The 17552-nt window shown below is 36.6% G+C and overlaps 1 protein-coding gene across 4 annotated transcripts in view; it reads left to right on the top strand.

The window, feature by feature from the left end:
- Positions 1-17552, top strand: part of RNF144B (ring finger protein 144B) — a 143613-nt gene that overhangs the window by 82634 nt on the left and 43427 nt on the right. For 3 of the 4 annotated variants that reach the window (XM_016155876.2, XM_016155874.2, XM_016155873.2), the window contains one exon: positions 1431-1631. In XM_016155876.2, the coding sequence (XP_016011362.2) occupies positions 1467-1631 (165 nt within the window). In that variant the 5' untranslated portion in view covers positions 1431-1466. Of the gene's footprint in view, positions 1-66; positions 1339-1430; positions 1632-17552 lie in introns of those variants that run through there. The other variant, XM_036236848.1, reaches the window with a different exon arrangement.

Raw genomic sequence — 17552 nt, 5'->3', positions numbered from 1 at the left:
CTGTGGGGCTATGTAGCAAATGTTGAACATGTTTACAATGAGAAGGAAAAAAGTATGACTCTTGTAGGGGTAGAGGGAGGATATTTACAATTATTTCTATAGCAGAATGTATTAGAGTTGGCCACACTCTTTTAAAATAGTAAGAACTCTTTTAAAATAGTAATCAGAATAGGAAATATCTTGATTTGATATAAACTATGAATATGCAGGAAGATTATTTTCACAATTATTTTACTGCTTTTAAAGATATTCTAAATAAAAACAATCCAACAGAAGGACTTCAGTTATAATTTTTATATTTCAGTGTAGAAACATCCTTTCCTATGGTCATGCTAAGTGTGGAGACACATTTTATTCTGGTACAGTTTCAGTGAACTTATGGTATTTGTAGTCATAGACTTCGTGTCTCTTTTTTTCTTCTCTCTCTCTTTTTTCTTTCTCTCCCTCCTCCCTACTTCTCACTCACCCTGCTTCATTCCTCCACATAATATTCACTTGCAAGGTAGCTCTACTGTAATGGACCAGGCACTGAGCTTGGCCTCAGAAGATGGAGGTTTAAGTTTTCTTTGCCATATACAAACTCTGAGAACTTTGGCAGAATACCTAACTTCTCAGGACCTCAATTCATCTATAAAATAAAGGAAATAATCATTATGGTTGCAAAAGATTCAATGAAGTAATATGTGCCAAGGAACACAATTAACACTAACATCCTATTGAAAAAATTTTTTATACATAAGGGTTACTGTTTCAACTTTCTTAAGTGTATCTTTCAATGGCATTAAGTACATTTACAATGTTGTGCAACCATCACACTATCTGTTCCAGAACTATTTCCCAAATAGACACACTGTACTCACTAAATAATAACTCTCTATTTCCCCCTCCCCCAGCTCTTGGTAACCACCTTTCTACTTGCCATTTCTATGAATTTGACTGCTCTATGTACTTATGTGAATGGAATCATTTATATAAGTTTTGTCCTTTTCTCTCTGGCTTATTTCACTTAGCATAATGTCCTCAAGTTTTACCCATGTTGTAGCATATGTCAGAATTTCATTCCTTTTGAAGGCTGAATAATATTCTGTTTTATGTTTATATCACATTTTATTTATCCATTCATCCATTGATGGACATATGGATTGTTTTCAATCTATTGATTGTAGTGGTGTGACTCCTAAATGGTCTTTAATTCTCATAGTTTACATGATATGAATCACCTCAACTGAGTAAGGTCACCTTAAATTTCAGGACTCCAGGAACACCTTGCCAAGGTGACAAGTTCTCCAGCCCATGGTTCCAGAAACACATTCATTGTATGCTTAGAGATCATTGAGGGTGAGGATTTGCTCTGCTGATGCCTAAATGTGTTGCTTAAACAATAGCTGTATCAATGAATATAATATTTTCTGCTTTGGAACTTTCTGTAGGGATTGAGAAGACTGAAGAAGGCTGAAGACAGGCTGATGGGCTCAGTTGGTAGGCTGCATTATCTCACCATGAATGCTGAAAATCCGACGCCTGGAGACCTGGCTCTTGCTCCCCTCATCACTTGCAAACTCTGCCTGTGTGAGCAGTCTTTGGACAAGATGACCACACTCCAAGAATGCCAGTGCATCTTTTGCACAGCTGTAAGTTTTCCTTGATGCCTTCATCATAAGAGAATACCAAGGGAGAACTGTAAAAGCTCAAGATACATTTCTGTGGCTTACTGAGAAGCCAGGGTTTGTTCAATATAATATGATCCTGCATTGAAGAGCAATTTCACATTTAGAACTACTTCCAGATAGTATTTTGAATGGTAAAGCCTGTATTTACTGGTTTTTAGGAAAAGTGTAATATTTGCATGAAATCTGTCTATTTATTTATTTTTAATTAGTTTTTTTATGGTGACATTGGTTCACGAAAATTTGATTATTAGTTGAATAAGCAGAGTTCTTCTTTTCTTAAAGTTCTAGCTAAGGAACAAAATAGAGACATTTTTAACATGCCTTAGTTGCTTATCATCTGCAAGAAGCTTTTTATACTTTCTCATCTCCAATAAGGCACATGGTGCACAACTGTTTTACTTTGTCATAGCTCCTTTTATCTTTCTATATTTTCACAATATGCTGAAACCTGCTTATTCCTCATAATAGAGAAACCTGTAGATCTCCAGGTATGAGCTTATCTTTTTCAGTCTGATGCTCGATATCAATACCAGTGACCTTCATTGCACATTTCCCTGAAGGTTGGCTGGTTAAGGCATAAAGGTAGGAAACAGATCGATGAGTTCAAAGTGACACTTAGAAGTTTGAGCCCAGGTGGTCTTATTCAAATTTTCATGTATTCAAACATTTTTTGAGCTCCTCCTATGTGCCAGGCACTGCTGAATGTTGGGAATGTAATGATGAATAAGACACTTTCCACAGGGGAGATGGAACTTTACAAGAGTCTGGTAAAATCAGGGACAGCTAAACATAGTGTACCACAGGAGCATCTCACCCACTCTGGGCTGGGTCCTGCTTGCAGTGATCTCTGAGTTGAAGTTTTAAACAAGAGATTATAAACTGATGTCCATGGCCTCATGGAAGATTACAAACTACATCTGGCCTAAACACATTTTTGTTTGGATTCCCCAACTTGGAAATTTAAAATAACAAATTTTATCATTTTTTCATGAAAAAATGGTAAGGTACAGTTATTCTGTGCCTGTATTCGTTGGCCCAGAAATAGATGATCTTTTCTCTATTTACATACCTGACTTACTCCTGTATGTATTCAAATCAACTACACTTTCAAACTAAGGATGAGTTAAGAATTAGATAGGAAGAGTTCTTGGCATCTCAGCATGGTAGAGAGGAGGGCCCGATGCCTAAATTATAATATTTACCATTTATCTTTTCTTTGGTAGGCCCGATATGGGCAGTGTGTTAATATTTATTATACAATCAATATAGTAATCACCAGACAAATGTGGGTTTAATGCCCTGACTTTAAAGGAAATTGAATAGTTTAGTTACAGTAACCAACCAGTGGTTAAATCAAGGGGAAAAAGGAGAGAGAAATCATCAGAAAGTAGAACCATGTAGAAAGAGGCAAGTTTACTAAGGTTGATTGTGAATTTTTTTTTTTAAAGACAAGGTAGGTGAAATAAAATTTATTTCATCTTTTCTTGTTAATTTAATCAACACGGCCCATTTTCAAGCTAGTTTATACCATTTAAAACAATTTTTTTTTTGTTTGATTGAAGATTAGGGTAGGGAGAAGCCTTAGCATGGTATTTAGGTAAAAAAGAAAGGGACTAAAATCCTTTTTTTACGTTTTGAACTCTAGGATCCAAAGATGGCAAAGAATAGAATTGTTTGTCCATTCATTCGACAAAAATCAGCATCTGTGTCAGAGGAACTGTTCTAGGCATGAGGATTTACCAGTTAAAGAAACAAAACCCAGCAGAGATCCTTGCTCTTACCAAGTTACCTAATAAACAGGAAAAGCAATGAATAGGTGTGTTATAGTATTGGGTGAAAAGGGCTTAGGAGAAAAGTAGAGCAGGAGCAAAGGTTAAGCATGCGGGTGAGGAGGTGTTGCATGAGGTTCAAGTAGAGTGATGAGGAGGAGGCCTCACTAAGTGATGTTTGTGCTGGTCCTTTATCATCTTGTCAGCGTGTGTTGCTTTATAGGAAGTGAGGAAATGACCTTGTCATCGAGGGCAGCTGCAATTTCCTTTGGTCTTTCTTTGTCTCTGAATGCTGTGCTTCAAAAATGATTATTTCTCTGACTTTCTCACATATGTTTTGGACCCTTGCTAATCTTTCAAACAAATGAGTCAGAAGCAACATTTGGTTAAAGGCAGGATGGAAATTTTTGTCCAAGAGTTATGGATGTTTAAAAGCAGGATATGCAATTCGGTTTTTGCTATGAGATTTAATAGTGTGGAATTCAAGTTTGTGCGTCAACGTTGGGTAAAGAGTACACAGGCAAAGGCTGTATTTCATAGTCCCAAGGAGTTGACACTGACATATTGTTTCAGTAGATCTTAGTTCCCAATTGTAAACAGAACAACTGCTTCTCATTTTTCCTTCAGCAATTTAGGGGTAGGAGTACAATTAGATTATTCTGTCATCTAGGTTTGTACTTCCTCATTGTTCGGGAATGCTGAAAAGCAGAAAGTCAAATGGCTTGGTATTTTTGGTATCCTTCCAACTTTGGAACGTTTTGTACCTATAAACATTAACCTTCCCTGGCTTACTGATACCCTCTTCCTTATGATCTTCCAAAATAGTAAGCTCTGTGGGTTTGATCACCTTAGTGTCTGTAAATTTGCAATTGATATCAGACTCACCGGAAATACTACTCTTTTTATTGTTGGAGATTTTATTTCTTCTTTTCAAAAAATATTTTAAAAATGTGTCTAATCCCCTCAGATATTAATTTGCACTCAAATTAAAGTTATCAGATATATTTTGTGTTTTCAAGGCTGAAAATAAATTTGTGACTTTATTATGCCATGTACTACTAATTTCCAGCTTCAAATATGATTGGATGACATCTCCCAATTATTGGCTGGGAAAGACTTCTGGTACATACCATATTTTTAAAATGGTTTTGCTAAGATAGCCCCTCTCTCTCCAACATTCAGGGAATGGCCAAACATCATGGTCTTTTAGCTGGATATGGTGCTATACTGATATATTTTCATAGATTTAATCAAGCTTTTTATACATTCTGTCCTTGTCTTGTTTTCCCTAAGATGTATCCCTGACTGTTTGTTGCAAGGTTGAATTCTTTCTGTTTCCAAGATGAGGGTGCTCTGGGAGTGCAGAATGGACAGATGTGGAGTGTATCACTTGACCATTGGATGTTAGTTAGTTCATTCTCTATCTTTAGGGAGACCTGGCCTTTAAATAGGTGCTGCCCCAACCTGAATCTGTTCCATGGACCTCTGGCTCTATGCAATGGAGATGCTCCTTGAATAAAGTGTTCCATAGTCAAATTAGCTTAGAAACTGGTATGTAATCTATTCTTCTCTTGGAGGGACCTAATGCATATTTGCGTTTTAGAGACTCTGAAATCTTGTGGTCAAGAGGAATGCCAGGTGACCCTGTTTAACTTCTTCTGAAGCATTCCTGTTTGATCATACCACATTTTCTAGTGGCATACCTATTAACTTCCCCACAACCAGTTCTCTGAAGAAAGCTACTTTAAATTATTCCATCTAGGTAATTCTTGATTTAAATGACATCCAGAGATGTTGCTTTACATAATCCATCAATATATCTAGTTTCCTGTTAAAGGAAACTTAACATGATCTATGTGCGAAGGTGGTTTCTGTTACACTATTTTCTCAGCTTTAATATACAGAAGAAAGGCTAGTATAAAGCAAAGGATACTGAATCTACAGGACAAAAATGAGCATAGCTGTCATTAGCATGACTGAAGTCATAGATCACTGGCATATCATGGAGCCAGAGAATTTGATATTTGGGGGTTATGGAGAGAGGTGGTGCCAAATTATTTGTTATTGTAATTAAAGGTTAAATTTCTCAGGGATATTTGTCTACTGACTAATGATATGCAAAAACTTAGTTTCTCTTTCTCTCTCTCTGCCTATGGATTTAAATAACCTAAATATGAAAATTCAAAATTTCCTCTTGCTTCCGCAACTCACTTTTTCAGATAATAACACATTATAATTCAAGTAAAAGAAGAAAAATTCACAAGTCAGTTATCAAAGGAGGGCAAATTTGTAGGTTTGTTCCCTTGTGAGCAATATTTGCCTCTTTGATTTATTTTGGAAGCTATTTCTGTTAGCTATGAATTAAATAATCATGAAAACACGGTGTTGCTTGTTTTTATAACCTAGATAATTTCACCTGAAAAGAGTTGGTATGTTGGGCATGGCCTATTTACCTTTCAGATTAAAGACAGGATGTGCTGAGCAAAAAGAAAATAAAGTCCAGCCATATTCTTGCCTTTTCTCCATTACGTTTTGTTGGCTCTAAATAGTTAGAACTCCTTTTACTATTCATTTCTCTGAGCCAAATGGATTTTCCAATGTTTAAAAAAGTGAGAGGAAATATAAAACTTTTTAGACCAAACCCTTCTTTTCCTTGGGGCCTGGTGGGTGACCTTTAAGAAAAGCCCTCATATGGCCTGGGAGACATTTCAGTTTGGGAAGATTTGCAGAGAGAGGGAGAGAGGGAGAGGGAGGAAGGGGAGAGGGGAGAGGGGAAAAGAAGAAAGGAGAGAGGAGTGTGTATGCATATGTTTGTGTGTCCATGTACAAACTTGTGTACCCACATGGTTGGTAACTTTCAAATGAAGCAAAGAACCTGCAATAGTTCTTTTCTGGATTCTAATTCTGATATCTGTATTAGGATAAAGGAATGCCATTTTTCTACTCCTACCTCCATTTTTCTCTCCCAGTGGAACATGGAGGTTAAGAGTGCAGATACAGAGCTAGGAAGATCCAGGCTCAAGTTCAAGTTTGGCCATTTAATGGTGTGTAACTTAAGGCAAAATCTTTGGCTTCTCTGAACCTTAGTTTTTTCACCTGTAGGATGGAGGGAGGTAGGGGATGGTAATACCTATCTCAGAGTGTTGTAAGAAGCATCAAATAAGAATTTCAGTAAAGTGGCTAGCACAGTGCCAAGCCCCTAGTAAATGGTGTTTTTATTTCTTTCTGTCCTAAGTTCTGTTAGTATACTGAGCTGTTCTGTTTTTCCGAAGTGTTTTAGAGAAAGCAAATTCTATTAAAAACTTGTCTGGCTTCTTCATTAGCCTTTTATAAAAAGATAGTTACATAGGTGATTTAAACCTTACTACTATTCTGAAATACCTACTAACTAGCAATTTGAGTAGAGAGAAATTTCTTTGTAGGATTTGTCCAAAGAGTGGCTAATGGCTGGGTGTTTCAACTGAAGATCTTGAAGTAGGGTTTACAGGGGGGAAAAAAACCAAAAAAACAATACAACTTAGAAACTGAATAGATGAGTACATTTCTGATGGATGTAAAAGATTCAGCTGGAAGAGTGTATCAAGCTACCATTTATTTAAGAGCTGCTTTCCTCTAACAAGAATATAACAGTATAATTACTTGTTAGCTTAATATGTTTAGTCTAGTATCTTTTTAAGTGGATTTTTTTGTTTTGTTTTGTTTTGTTTGTTTGTTTTTTTTATAACTGTGGAGCTGCAAGCATTACTTAGACATTTTACTCCAGCAATATCACAGAACATTTTTTTTGTTCCCTCTTCTGGTCATGTGTCCTGCCAGCCTTTCCTGATGCTTTTAAATTCTTCAATTCTCTTGATTCCCACGTCTTCTAGTACTATTGAATGGACCGAACTGAATTCTGCCAGTTCAAAGCCATCTCATTTTGTCGGTTTCAGGTACTAAAATATACTGGCTTACAAGGTTAGTTTTATGCTCTTGTTTCACTTTACCTTGGGTGATCAACAGTGAGTCAGTGAATTTATCTTTCTCTTTGTTATTTTTGTAAATGACTTCAGTATACTTACTGCTTATATTTAAGAGATTTAATGATCATGCTATGATCATTATGCTATGACTCTCTGATAGAGGAGGCCTTTTGTATTTATTTGTTAAGTCACTGTTTAAAAAACAGACTTTGATACTATTTTTCCACTGATGATTGAGCTGCTACAAGTCAAATAGCATTTGAGAAATAGGAGCAAATTATAACAGCATGAGAAATGGATTAGAGATGACTCAAGGAGGAGCTGGCTTCCTGGACCTATGATCTCATTCATGCCTAATGCTCACCACCCACTTATTCAAAGAAAGTGGTACAATTGTGACAAGAGAGGAAGGAACAGCAAAAGAAAACTATACATTTAAGGCAAAATGACTTTGTTATAGCATCATATTCCTAGAGTTGAAAGGGACCTTAGCCCTTCTAATACCCCCACTCTCTTAATGAAAGAAATCCTTTTCCTGGATGCCAATATGGTTTGGCATTTAAGAGAGTGGGTCTCAAATCTGGTTGCCCGGACTTTATTTATCCAACAAATATTTTTTATTCATACTATGCCCAGTTTTGATGGTTAAGATACAGTGGTGAACAATCCGATCAAAGCCTGGTTTTCAGATAGCTCAAATTTTAATGCAAAGTCCAGATACCAACAAGTACATACAGAAGTCAGATGACAATATGTACTCTGAGGAAAAACAGCAGGGGAGGGAGATAAGGAGTGGTATAGGAGAGGGGGTTTACACTTGATGTTAGGTGGTCAGGGAAGTCTCACTGACAAGATGTTATTTAAGAAGAGATGTGAAGGACATGAAAGGAACAAGCTGTGTAGATATCTGGAGAAGAGAGTTTTAGGCAGAGGGGAGCAATGTGGTGGTCCTAAGCTGGGAGTGGACTTGGTATAGTCAATATAGCAAGGAGGCCAGTGTGAATGTGTTTGAGTGTGAGAGAGAGAGTGTGTGTGTGTGGTGGGGGGAAGGGGAGCAGTTGGAGATGAAGTCAGAGAGGTATAGTGATGTTAGTATGTAGGACCTGGCAGGCTATGGTAAAGGTTTTGGCCCTAGTTTGATGTGAGAACAGAAGCCTTTGGAGAGTTTTGACCCACAGAGAGACGTGATCTAACAATGATTTAAGTGGATCACTGGGTTGGTAAGGGTTCTTCAGAGAAACAGATCCAATATGAAGTATATGTCCAATATGACACACACGCACACACACATACATACATACACACATACACATATACATATATGAATTGGTTCATGCAGTTATGGAGGTAAAGTCTTATGATCTGCCGTCTTCATGTTGGAGACTCAGGAAAAACAATGGTGTAGTTCTAGTCTGAGTCCAAAGGCCTGAAAATGAGGAGATCCATTGGTGTAACTTCTAGTCTGAAGGCAGGAGGAAACCAGTGTCCCAGTTCATGCAGTCAGGGGGAGAGTAAATTATCCATTCCTTTGCCTTTTTGTTCTATTTATTTCCTCAACTGCTTAGATGAAGCCCACTTATCTGGGAAGGGGGCTGTCTACTTAGTCTACTGATTGAAATGCTAATCTGGAAACACCTTCACATATACAACTATAAGTAATGTGAAACCAACTATCTGGGCAGCCGGTCTGTGGCCTAGTCAAGTTGACATCTAAAATTAGCCATCACAACCACCCTGGCTGCTGCATAGAGAATGAACTAAAGGAACAAAGGTGAAAGCAAGGAGACTAGCCGAAAGGTAAATATAATAGTTCAGGCCAGAGATGGTAGTGTATTGGACCAGCAGGTGGTAGCAGTTAATGTCTTTAGGTAGTCCAAGTCTTCATTTTCTCTTATTTAGGAATAATAATAAATCATATCATAAGGATATAGAGAAGATCACAGTAGAAATCTAGATAATGCACATAGTACAGTGCCTGGAATATAGTGAGTGTGTGTCACTCTACTGGTGTTAGTATGATCATTTAGATTTTGCTTGAAAACTTCCAGGATTGGGACACACCATAACTGGCTATTCAGTTATTAGAAATTCTATTTCTAAACTATCTTTTCTTCTACATTCATTTGAGCCTATTTCTGTATAAATTCTACCTGTTAGTACTATTTCTTCTCTCTAGAACAAAAATGGTTGAAATCTAATTTTATCTACTCACTAGCTTTATATTATTTGAATGAAGGTTATCTTTCTGTGAGCAGGCAAGGAAATTACTCATTAAAAATTGTCCCACAGCCCTTTGTCAAGTGTGAAAATATTAATAAATAGAACTTTATTTCTCCCATTTTCCCCTTCCGTTGACATGGTCTTTTGGAATGTCATTTGCATGACATTCTTGGCTTTGTCATAGATTAAACAAGTACTTCAGGCTTTTTTATATTCTCTTGGAAAAGCATATAGTGTCAGGGTAGGGTAGGGAGGTATGGTACTATAACAGGACTGAGATTTAATTTCTTTTTCTCAAAGAAGGTTATAAAAAGATGCTATATTGGTAATCTGTGTTTGTATGTTGTGGAGACTTTTTTTTTTTTTAATGCACACCTTGCTTTTAATTTAATTCTTCAAGCCATATATTGGAATGTGATAAGCTGGCCAAACATGCAGACCAGAGTATAGACAAAAGTGGGCTTACAGTGAAAGAATTTTCCTTTTTATCCAGAGTCACCAAGGTTTATCTATTTATTCTTTTGAAGTTGTACCTTTATTCCAATTTTTTCTGAGTTGATTCCCATCTTAGTCCTGATTCTGCTCTTCCATTTGGTACTACTATGTACTAGCCACTGTGCTAAATATGTGCATAACGAATTACCAGCCTGGCTCTCATGTGGGAAGCTGACCCTCTGATAGAAGAGGTATAGTGTGTTAGGGGAGCATATAGGAGCCCACCTAAACTAGATTCGAAGAGGTTAGGAAAGATTTCCGAGATGCTGACACCAAAAGATGAATAGAAGATTGCTTGATGGTAGTGTCGGTGGATGGGAAGAATGTGGAAGGGAGGAGGCAGCCGCATGCGACGGCACCAAGGAAAGATGGCCTACTGAGGAACCAAACTGAAGGACATGCCTGGAACGTACTGTTGGAAGTATGGGTGCACTTGGGCATGAGGCTGGAGAGGCAAGCAGAGGCTAGATGGAGGGTCTTGTATGCCATGTTAAAGAGCGTTATGGAGCCAGTGGAAGGCTTTGTTTGGGAGTGGGATAGGGAGGACGGCTTTGCCATAGGATGGAGAATGATCTGAAAGTGGGCAAAACTGGAGTTGGGTGAAGGAAGAGCATGATGAGAGCTCAGAGAACAACCTATCATCAACGTAATGCTATATTTGTTATAGTAGACTGAAATTTTGAGGCCTGGAGTATTTAAATTACGAGCATGTCCCTAATTTCTTCTTTTTCCTAGCCATTTGGATACGAATGTCAGATTTCTTAAAATATTGCTGTCGAAAGGCCACTACCATTATTAAGGATTCATTTGCTCCTGTTTGAATCATATTCCTGTCTGTTGCACAGTGTCTATCCATCCAGAGCACCTTCTGATACCTCTTGTATGAGGTATCTCATACCTCCACATCTTTCCTTCTTCCTAGAATGCTCCTCAGTTCCCAATGATGTCTCATTGTCTGGTCAATGCATACTTCCATTCATTATTTAACAGATACTGATTCTCACAAGCAGAATACTAGATTGGGGGCAGGAGTTTATTGGTGAAAAACTCAAACATGGTTCTTACCCTTGTGGCACTGGCTATTCTAGTGTATAATTATCATTTCTTCTCTGAAAGCATTTAAAATCTAATTAAGTAGATTCCATACAAATATTTGTATTGCCTTATATTCCAGCTCTCTGACATAGATCCATCTGATTTTCTCACCTTGACTTGTAGTTTACTGAGGACAGAAACCCAAAAAAGCAATAGGCATCACTAATCATTATTGTGGTTGCCATCATAATAGTAAGCGTTTATTCAACTTATTTAATATGAGGCATTGTTCTAAGTGCTTTAACTCATTTCATTTATATAATGACCCAAATTGGTCATTTAAAAATCTCTATTTTAAAAACTATGAAGTTGATATACAGTAGTTACTTATTTACTAGTGGAACAATTATTTTTGAATTTATATATTCATATTTTGAGGCTCCCCTAGCCATCTCAAGCAAATCATTTATCTAATTGCCAATTTCCAAAAGTGCTTGCGACAGGCAGGGACAACTGTGCCAGAAGCAGATAGCTATTCCAATAGCTTCAACTACTTCTACAAATTTTGCAGTAACTTAAGGGCAGGATATATGTAGGGTTTTAGTTCCTCTGTTTATCTCTTTGCAGAAATAGGAAGACAACAGGCAAATGAAGGTCCTGAAGAGAAGAGTCAGAAGGAAAGGACGTGGTTGAATTCTCTCTTCCCTTCAACTGCCAACCCAGAATGTCTTTCAGTACCAGACTGACACGTTAGCTCAATGCAAAGTTTTTGGTGACTAGTTTCCCATATGTTGATGGGGATAGAGAATTTTAACTAGATATATAGTGAAACCTTACTTACTTGTTCCCCTCTCTCTTATCCCCTTTATCCTTGCTCTCTTCTTTTTAAAGATTAATTTTTAATTATAAATGCATGTAAAACAAAACAAAAATATCCAAAGTATTGATGATAAGAACAGTTCATCCGTACCCCCTTCCAAACTTTTCCTCTGAGTATAACTAAACATGTGGATGGATATGTATCCATATACAACACATAATGGAAAAATGAGATCTTTATCTATAGGTATTTTTCTTAACTTAAGTTTCATAAATTTAACTTAGTGCAATGTGGACATGTTTCTGTGTAAGCATATGCAAGACCTACCCTTCCTACCTTCCTTTTTAAGTGCTGTGTAATGTTCCATGGTCTGGCTATATCAACATTTCTTTAACTAGGCCCCTTCTAATAAATGGACTCTAAGGTTGTTTCCAGTTTTTTCTATTATAAATGAAAATGTTTGTACTTATATAAATGTGAAAATATACCTCTTTAGGATAAATTTCTAGAAGTGGAATTGCCTAGTCCAAAGGTATGTGCATTTTAAATCGATACATGCTGCAAATTGCCTTCTCACACTGTTGTGCCAGTTTAGCGTTCCTACGAATAGTGTAGGAAAGGCCCCTGTTTTGACACTCTGGGTATTTTTAAATTTTTCATCTTCTCTAATTTGATATGTGAAAAGAACACACCTCATTGCTTAATCCATGCTTCCTCTTTTAAGGAGGAAGCAAATTATAGCAAAATAAAATCATCTCATAAATCTCTCTTTTAAAAAAATGTATGGTATATCTAGTGCCAGTACAGTTTCAGCTGATTTAGACCTTGGTATTCACAGTACTGTCAAGTTGGAAAAATGGGCCATATCTAGAAAAGTATATTACACATAGGATACACAAATGAATGAACAAATAATGCTTATGATGGTTGTCTTAAGGCAGTGGGAGATACAGGATCACAAAGTTTATGTTCAGTGGCAAGATAAGTAGGAAAAGGAACTTTTAAAAATTTAGGCTAATGGAAGCCAAAAAGGTTGTGAGCTAACCAGAAAATTCAGTTAACTCTAAAACTCCATTTTTCGTATATTTAAGTTCATCAAGAATTGGTTATGTTGTGGATTCCAGATGTGCATAGCACCTCTTGGAATGAGTCTGGACACAGTCAAGTGCCTCATTTTCATGGAAATAAATAGCTCTACATTAACTAAAAGCCTCAATGGTTGTTTTGAGTCATTTCCTACCCCAATAAGGAGGCCCTTTTGGTTGGATTCTTCTGGAAAGTGTTTGCGAGTTATTAGCCATATGAATGTAGGGTTTTTATTCAATTTCTTTGACTCTCAATTTATTTATTAAAGAAATCAAGGACATATGCAAATCAAAACCACAATGACATACCATCTCATACCTGTTACAACAGGTATAATCTACAGGACAAGTAATAACAAATGTTAGAGAGGATTCAGAGAAAAAGGAACCCTCATACACTTCTGGTGGGACTGCAAATTGGTACAGCCACTATGGAAAACAGTATGGAGGTTCCTCAAAAAGCTCAGAATTGATCTACCATATGATCTAGCAACCCCTCTACTGGGTATTTACCCCAAAGACTTGAAAACTCATATCTGAAAAGATATTTGCACACCGATGTTCCTAGCAGCATTATTCATGGTGGCCAAGACATGGAAGCAACTAAAGTGTCCTACGATAGATGATTGGCTAAAGTAGCTGTGGTATATATACACAATGGAATTTTACTTATAAGAGGAGATGAAACACTGCCATTTGGGACAACATGGAAGGACCTCAAGATAATCATGCTAAGCGAAATAAGCCAGACAGAAAAGTTAAAAATCACATAATATAATTTATATGTGGGATATAAATCTAAAAGCAACAAATGAATAAGACAAACAGAGACTCATGGACATGGACTATAGACTAGTGGTTACCAGAGGGCAGGAGGTGGGAGAAGAGGGGTAGATAGATGGTCAAAGGGGTCAAATATAGCAGTGTAGGGGTAGGGCAAAGTGTGTAAAGGGGATCAAATATGTGGTAGCTGAAGGAAACAACTTTGGGTGGTAAATACACAATAGAATATACAGATGTCAAATTATAATCTACACCTGAAATTATATAATTGTATTAACCAGTGTTACCCCAATGAACTTAATTAAAGCAACTTAAAAAAAATATCAAGGACAAGTAAGGGCATTTGAGTACCTATCATATAATATGTATTATACAAGAGTACTATTTTTTCCTTTTATCCTCCAGTTTACAGATAAAGAAACCAGTGCCAGAATTAAATTACCTGCCCAAGATCCATATTCTTAATTCCTGAATCATAGGATTATTTGGATGAAATAAGAGCAACCTCTGTGAAAATACATAATGTACCGCTTAGCACATAGTATGTGCTCCCTACATTTTATTTGTTAGCATAAACAATGGGTGAGCCTACCTGTAGTTTCTAAAGCTTGACAATGGCCTATATAATGTAAAACTGATGACTGACTTTTGTGTACGTAAAAGTTTAGTCAGTACAAAGAAAATGTAAGGAGCAACTGATTTAAAAAAAAAAAAAAATCCAAGGATTTTTCCAGAGATCAGAGAGTATGTAATCTGACTACAACGGTGGCCATAGGTTCAGATTGAAGGGACTGAATTTTCAACTATGTGATTTTGGGCAAGCTACTTGAGGAAATGAAGGGCTGAGAGATTAAGAGGTCTGCTTCACATAGCAGGAAGTTCTCAGTGCATTTAGCATATATTCATATTTTGAAACAGAAGTCAAAGTTCAAGCCTAGACCTTCTGGTTTAATGGTGTTCTTCCAACCACTACATGCATCATGTTTGTGGAAGTTACCAGTGTTCCCAAAAGGAGCTCAGTATGGCAGTTTTTTTCAAGTGACTGTTGTGTGCTGAGAGTAATTACTGAATGGGTAACTCTAAAGCACAAAGGTCTTTACTGCAACTGGAAAATAATATTTTATAGCTGTAATACCTGCTTTTCCTAGGGTAGCGTGTTAAATAAAGATTGTTTTAAGATGACATGGTGTCTAGTCTTTGAAAACTTTATGGTTTGTTGTGTTGATAACCTTCAGAAGGAAAAAAAGTAATGTTATCAAGTTGTAACGATTTCAGAATTTTCTCATGTTCTAGTTCTGATAACATGAAAATCATTTTGAGGAAATGAGAAAGCAAGCAAAGGCTGTGTCTCAATTAGACCTTGGTTTAAACCTCCACTGTTATGTTTGCTAGTCATGGGAACTTTGGATAAGTTGTTGAACTGCTTTGTGTGAAATGGGGATAATAGCAGTCTCAGAGTTGCTATGAAGATTAAATGAGATAATTTTAAAACACATACCATAGCTATCATAGGAACTTGACAAATAAGTTTCATTTCCATCATCGCCTTTCCTCTGCCTCTTGTATAATGAATATTTTAGTTCTAGGCCTGTGGTTATAAAAGTGTGGCCTTCAAACCAGCAGCATCAGAGGTAGCTGTGAACTTGTTAGAATTATACATTCTTGAGACTCGCCTACCCTAGACCTACAGAATTGGGAACTCTGGGAATGGAGCATTATGATCTGTGTTTCAGTTCACCCTCCAGAGGTGTTCTGGTGCATTAGTCTAGGGTTTTTTGCAGAGCACTGTATTGGTGATGAAACAAATATAAATTGCTAACTATCATGTGTTTTGAAATACATACACTCCCTTTGTCTCTTCTGTGACTGCTGACACACATTTCTGAAACAACTAGTCATATAGCTTTGACTTAAGATCTTTGCCTTGATAGTCTAATTTCCTAGAATATGGTGCTAACTCAGAACATTTGGAAAGTGGCAGTTCAAGGACAGTAACTAGGTTAGATTTTATAAGAGAGTCAAGAGCAGTCTCAGATACATAAGCCTATGGATTTACTAAAAGAAAGAAAAAGAAAACTGGTTCAAATTATGGCAATTTAAAAAAAAGAGTAAGTACCACATATAAACCCTCCTGATTTCTAGAAACTTGGTTTTTAGAAAAAGTCAAAAACATTCACATTTTTTCAGAGTGAAGTCTTGGCAGAAAATTATGAGGTGTGGGATAGTTCAAATTATGTTACCATCTAAATTATAAGTGGAAAGATACTCTGATTTTGCTGTGGAGTAATTGGATAAAGTAGTTTCAAATTAATTTTGACTAAAACAAGATGCTCATAGTCCATGCAGTCACTGTTAGTCATTGTCCAACTTTTTCTACTTTTACAGAGTTCACATTTTTAAATCTAATAAATTCGCTTTTGTAAATGTAGCCATGGAGGAAGTTTGCTTAAGGCTGTTGCCTAGTCTAAACTTATAGTACTTGGTTCCAGTCATTTCATGTAGAGAATGACAGGAAATGAATAGCATCGCTATTGTCCAGTTGTCATTGATGTGAGCTCATTTTCATGTTGGCTTTATAGGTTATATCTTGTAGAAAAAAAAATGTGATTGATGGTACGTTAGCTTCATTCTCATTTATACAGTGTAAATATTCTTTTAAATTTCAAATATTTAGATAATCATTAATATTGCTACCATTAGTTTTAATTAATAAAATTTTATTTCACTGTATTTATTAAAACTCTAGTTTAAATACTAATACAGATATTGAGGGTTTTATATAAAATGTAATACAGATGATTCTTATTTTAAGGAACATTAAAATCTGAGATTTGAATGTTGTAATTTTTTTTTTTTTTAGTTTTAAAAAATTGTGTAACAGTTTGTTATAAAACTTTTCAAACATACAACAAGGTGAAAGTATTTTAACAATGACTGTATTCCTACTACCTCTTAGATTCTAACATTCATTTTTTTTACTCTACATTTATCCATCCATCCATACTTCTGTCCTTTAAATGGTATAGTTTTAATATTCACTGTGAATTCAGTAGTAGAATGTAAGTACAACATTGTCCAATGCATTTGCTTAGACTGGTTGAATGTTGCATTTTATGCAGATAACTTGCATAATCCTACATCATGAATGAAAGAGTTTCTTGATCTTTTATTAAGTTGGGATTTATTCCTTTCTGTGTTTCTGAGACCTTATGTATGTTCTGAGAGTAAGAAGAGCCACCTGAGAGTTCAAACAGGGACACTTTAGGTACACAGTAGGAGGAAGAGGAAGAAAGTGATAAATGAGTTTAGTGGGATCTGCTGACTAATCCAGTATGTGCTTATTCTCATTGCCTGTCCCAGGCCTGTGGGCTGGGGCCTTAGAGCCAGCTGAGAGCTGGCAGTTCTGAGGTCTAATGTTTCTTTGGAGGAAATGGAAGGATGTAAACTTGGCCAGCCTTCTTATTTTCTTTCTCCTGGAACCATTGGTTGTTTTTCTGGGTATACTGGGTTGTAAGATAGCACCTGGCACAGATGGATCTCTTTGGAACTAGTATAAGTGTTAAGAATTGGGGCCATCCTCTAAAGAAAGGCAGCATAAGTGGGACAAAAAGGACAGCCTCTGAAAGGTTATTCAAAGAGTTATTGAATTACTTGTGTTGGAAGCAGATCTTTCCAGTGCTGGTGCCCGCTCCCTGCTCTGATTGAAATGTTGC

Source organism: Rousettus aegyptiacus, unplaced genomic scaffold, assembly GCF_014176215.1.
Source record: "Rousettus aegyptiacus isolate mRouAeg1 unplaced genomic scaffold, mRouAeg1.p scaffold_m13_p_1, whole genome shotgun sequence".
Lineage (NCBI taxonomy): Eukaryota > Metazoa > Chordata > Mammalia > Chiroptera > Pteropodidae > Rousettus > Rousettus aegyptiacus.
This window is presented reverse-complemented; position numbering and strand designations above follow the sequence as displayed.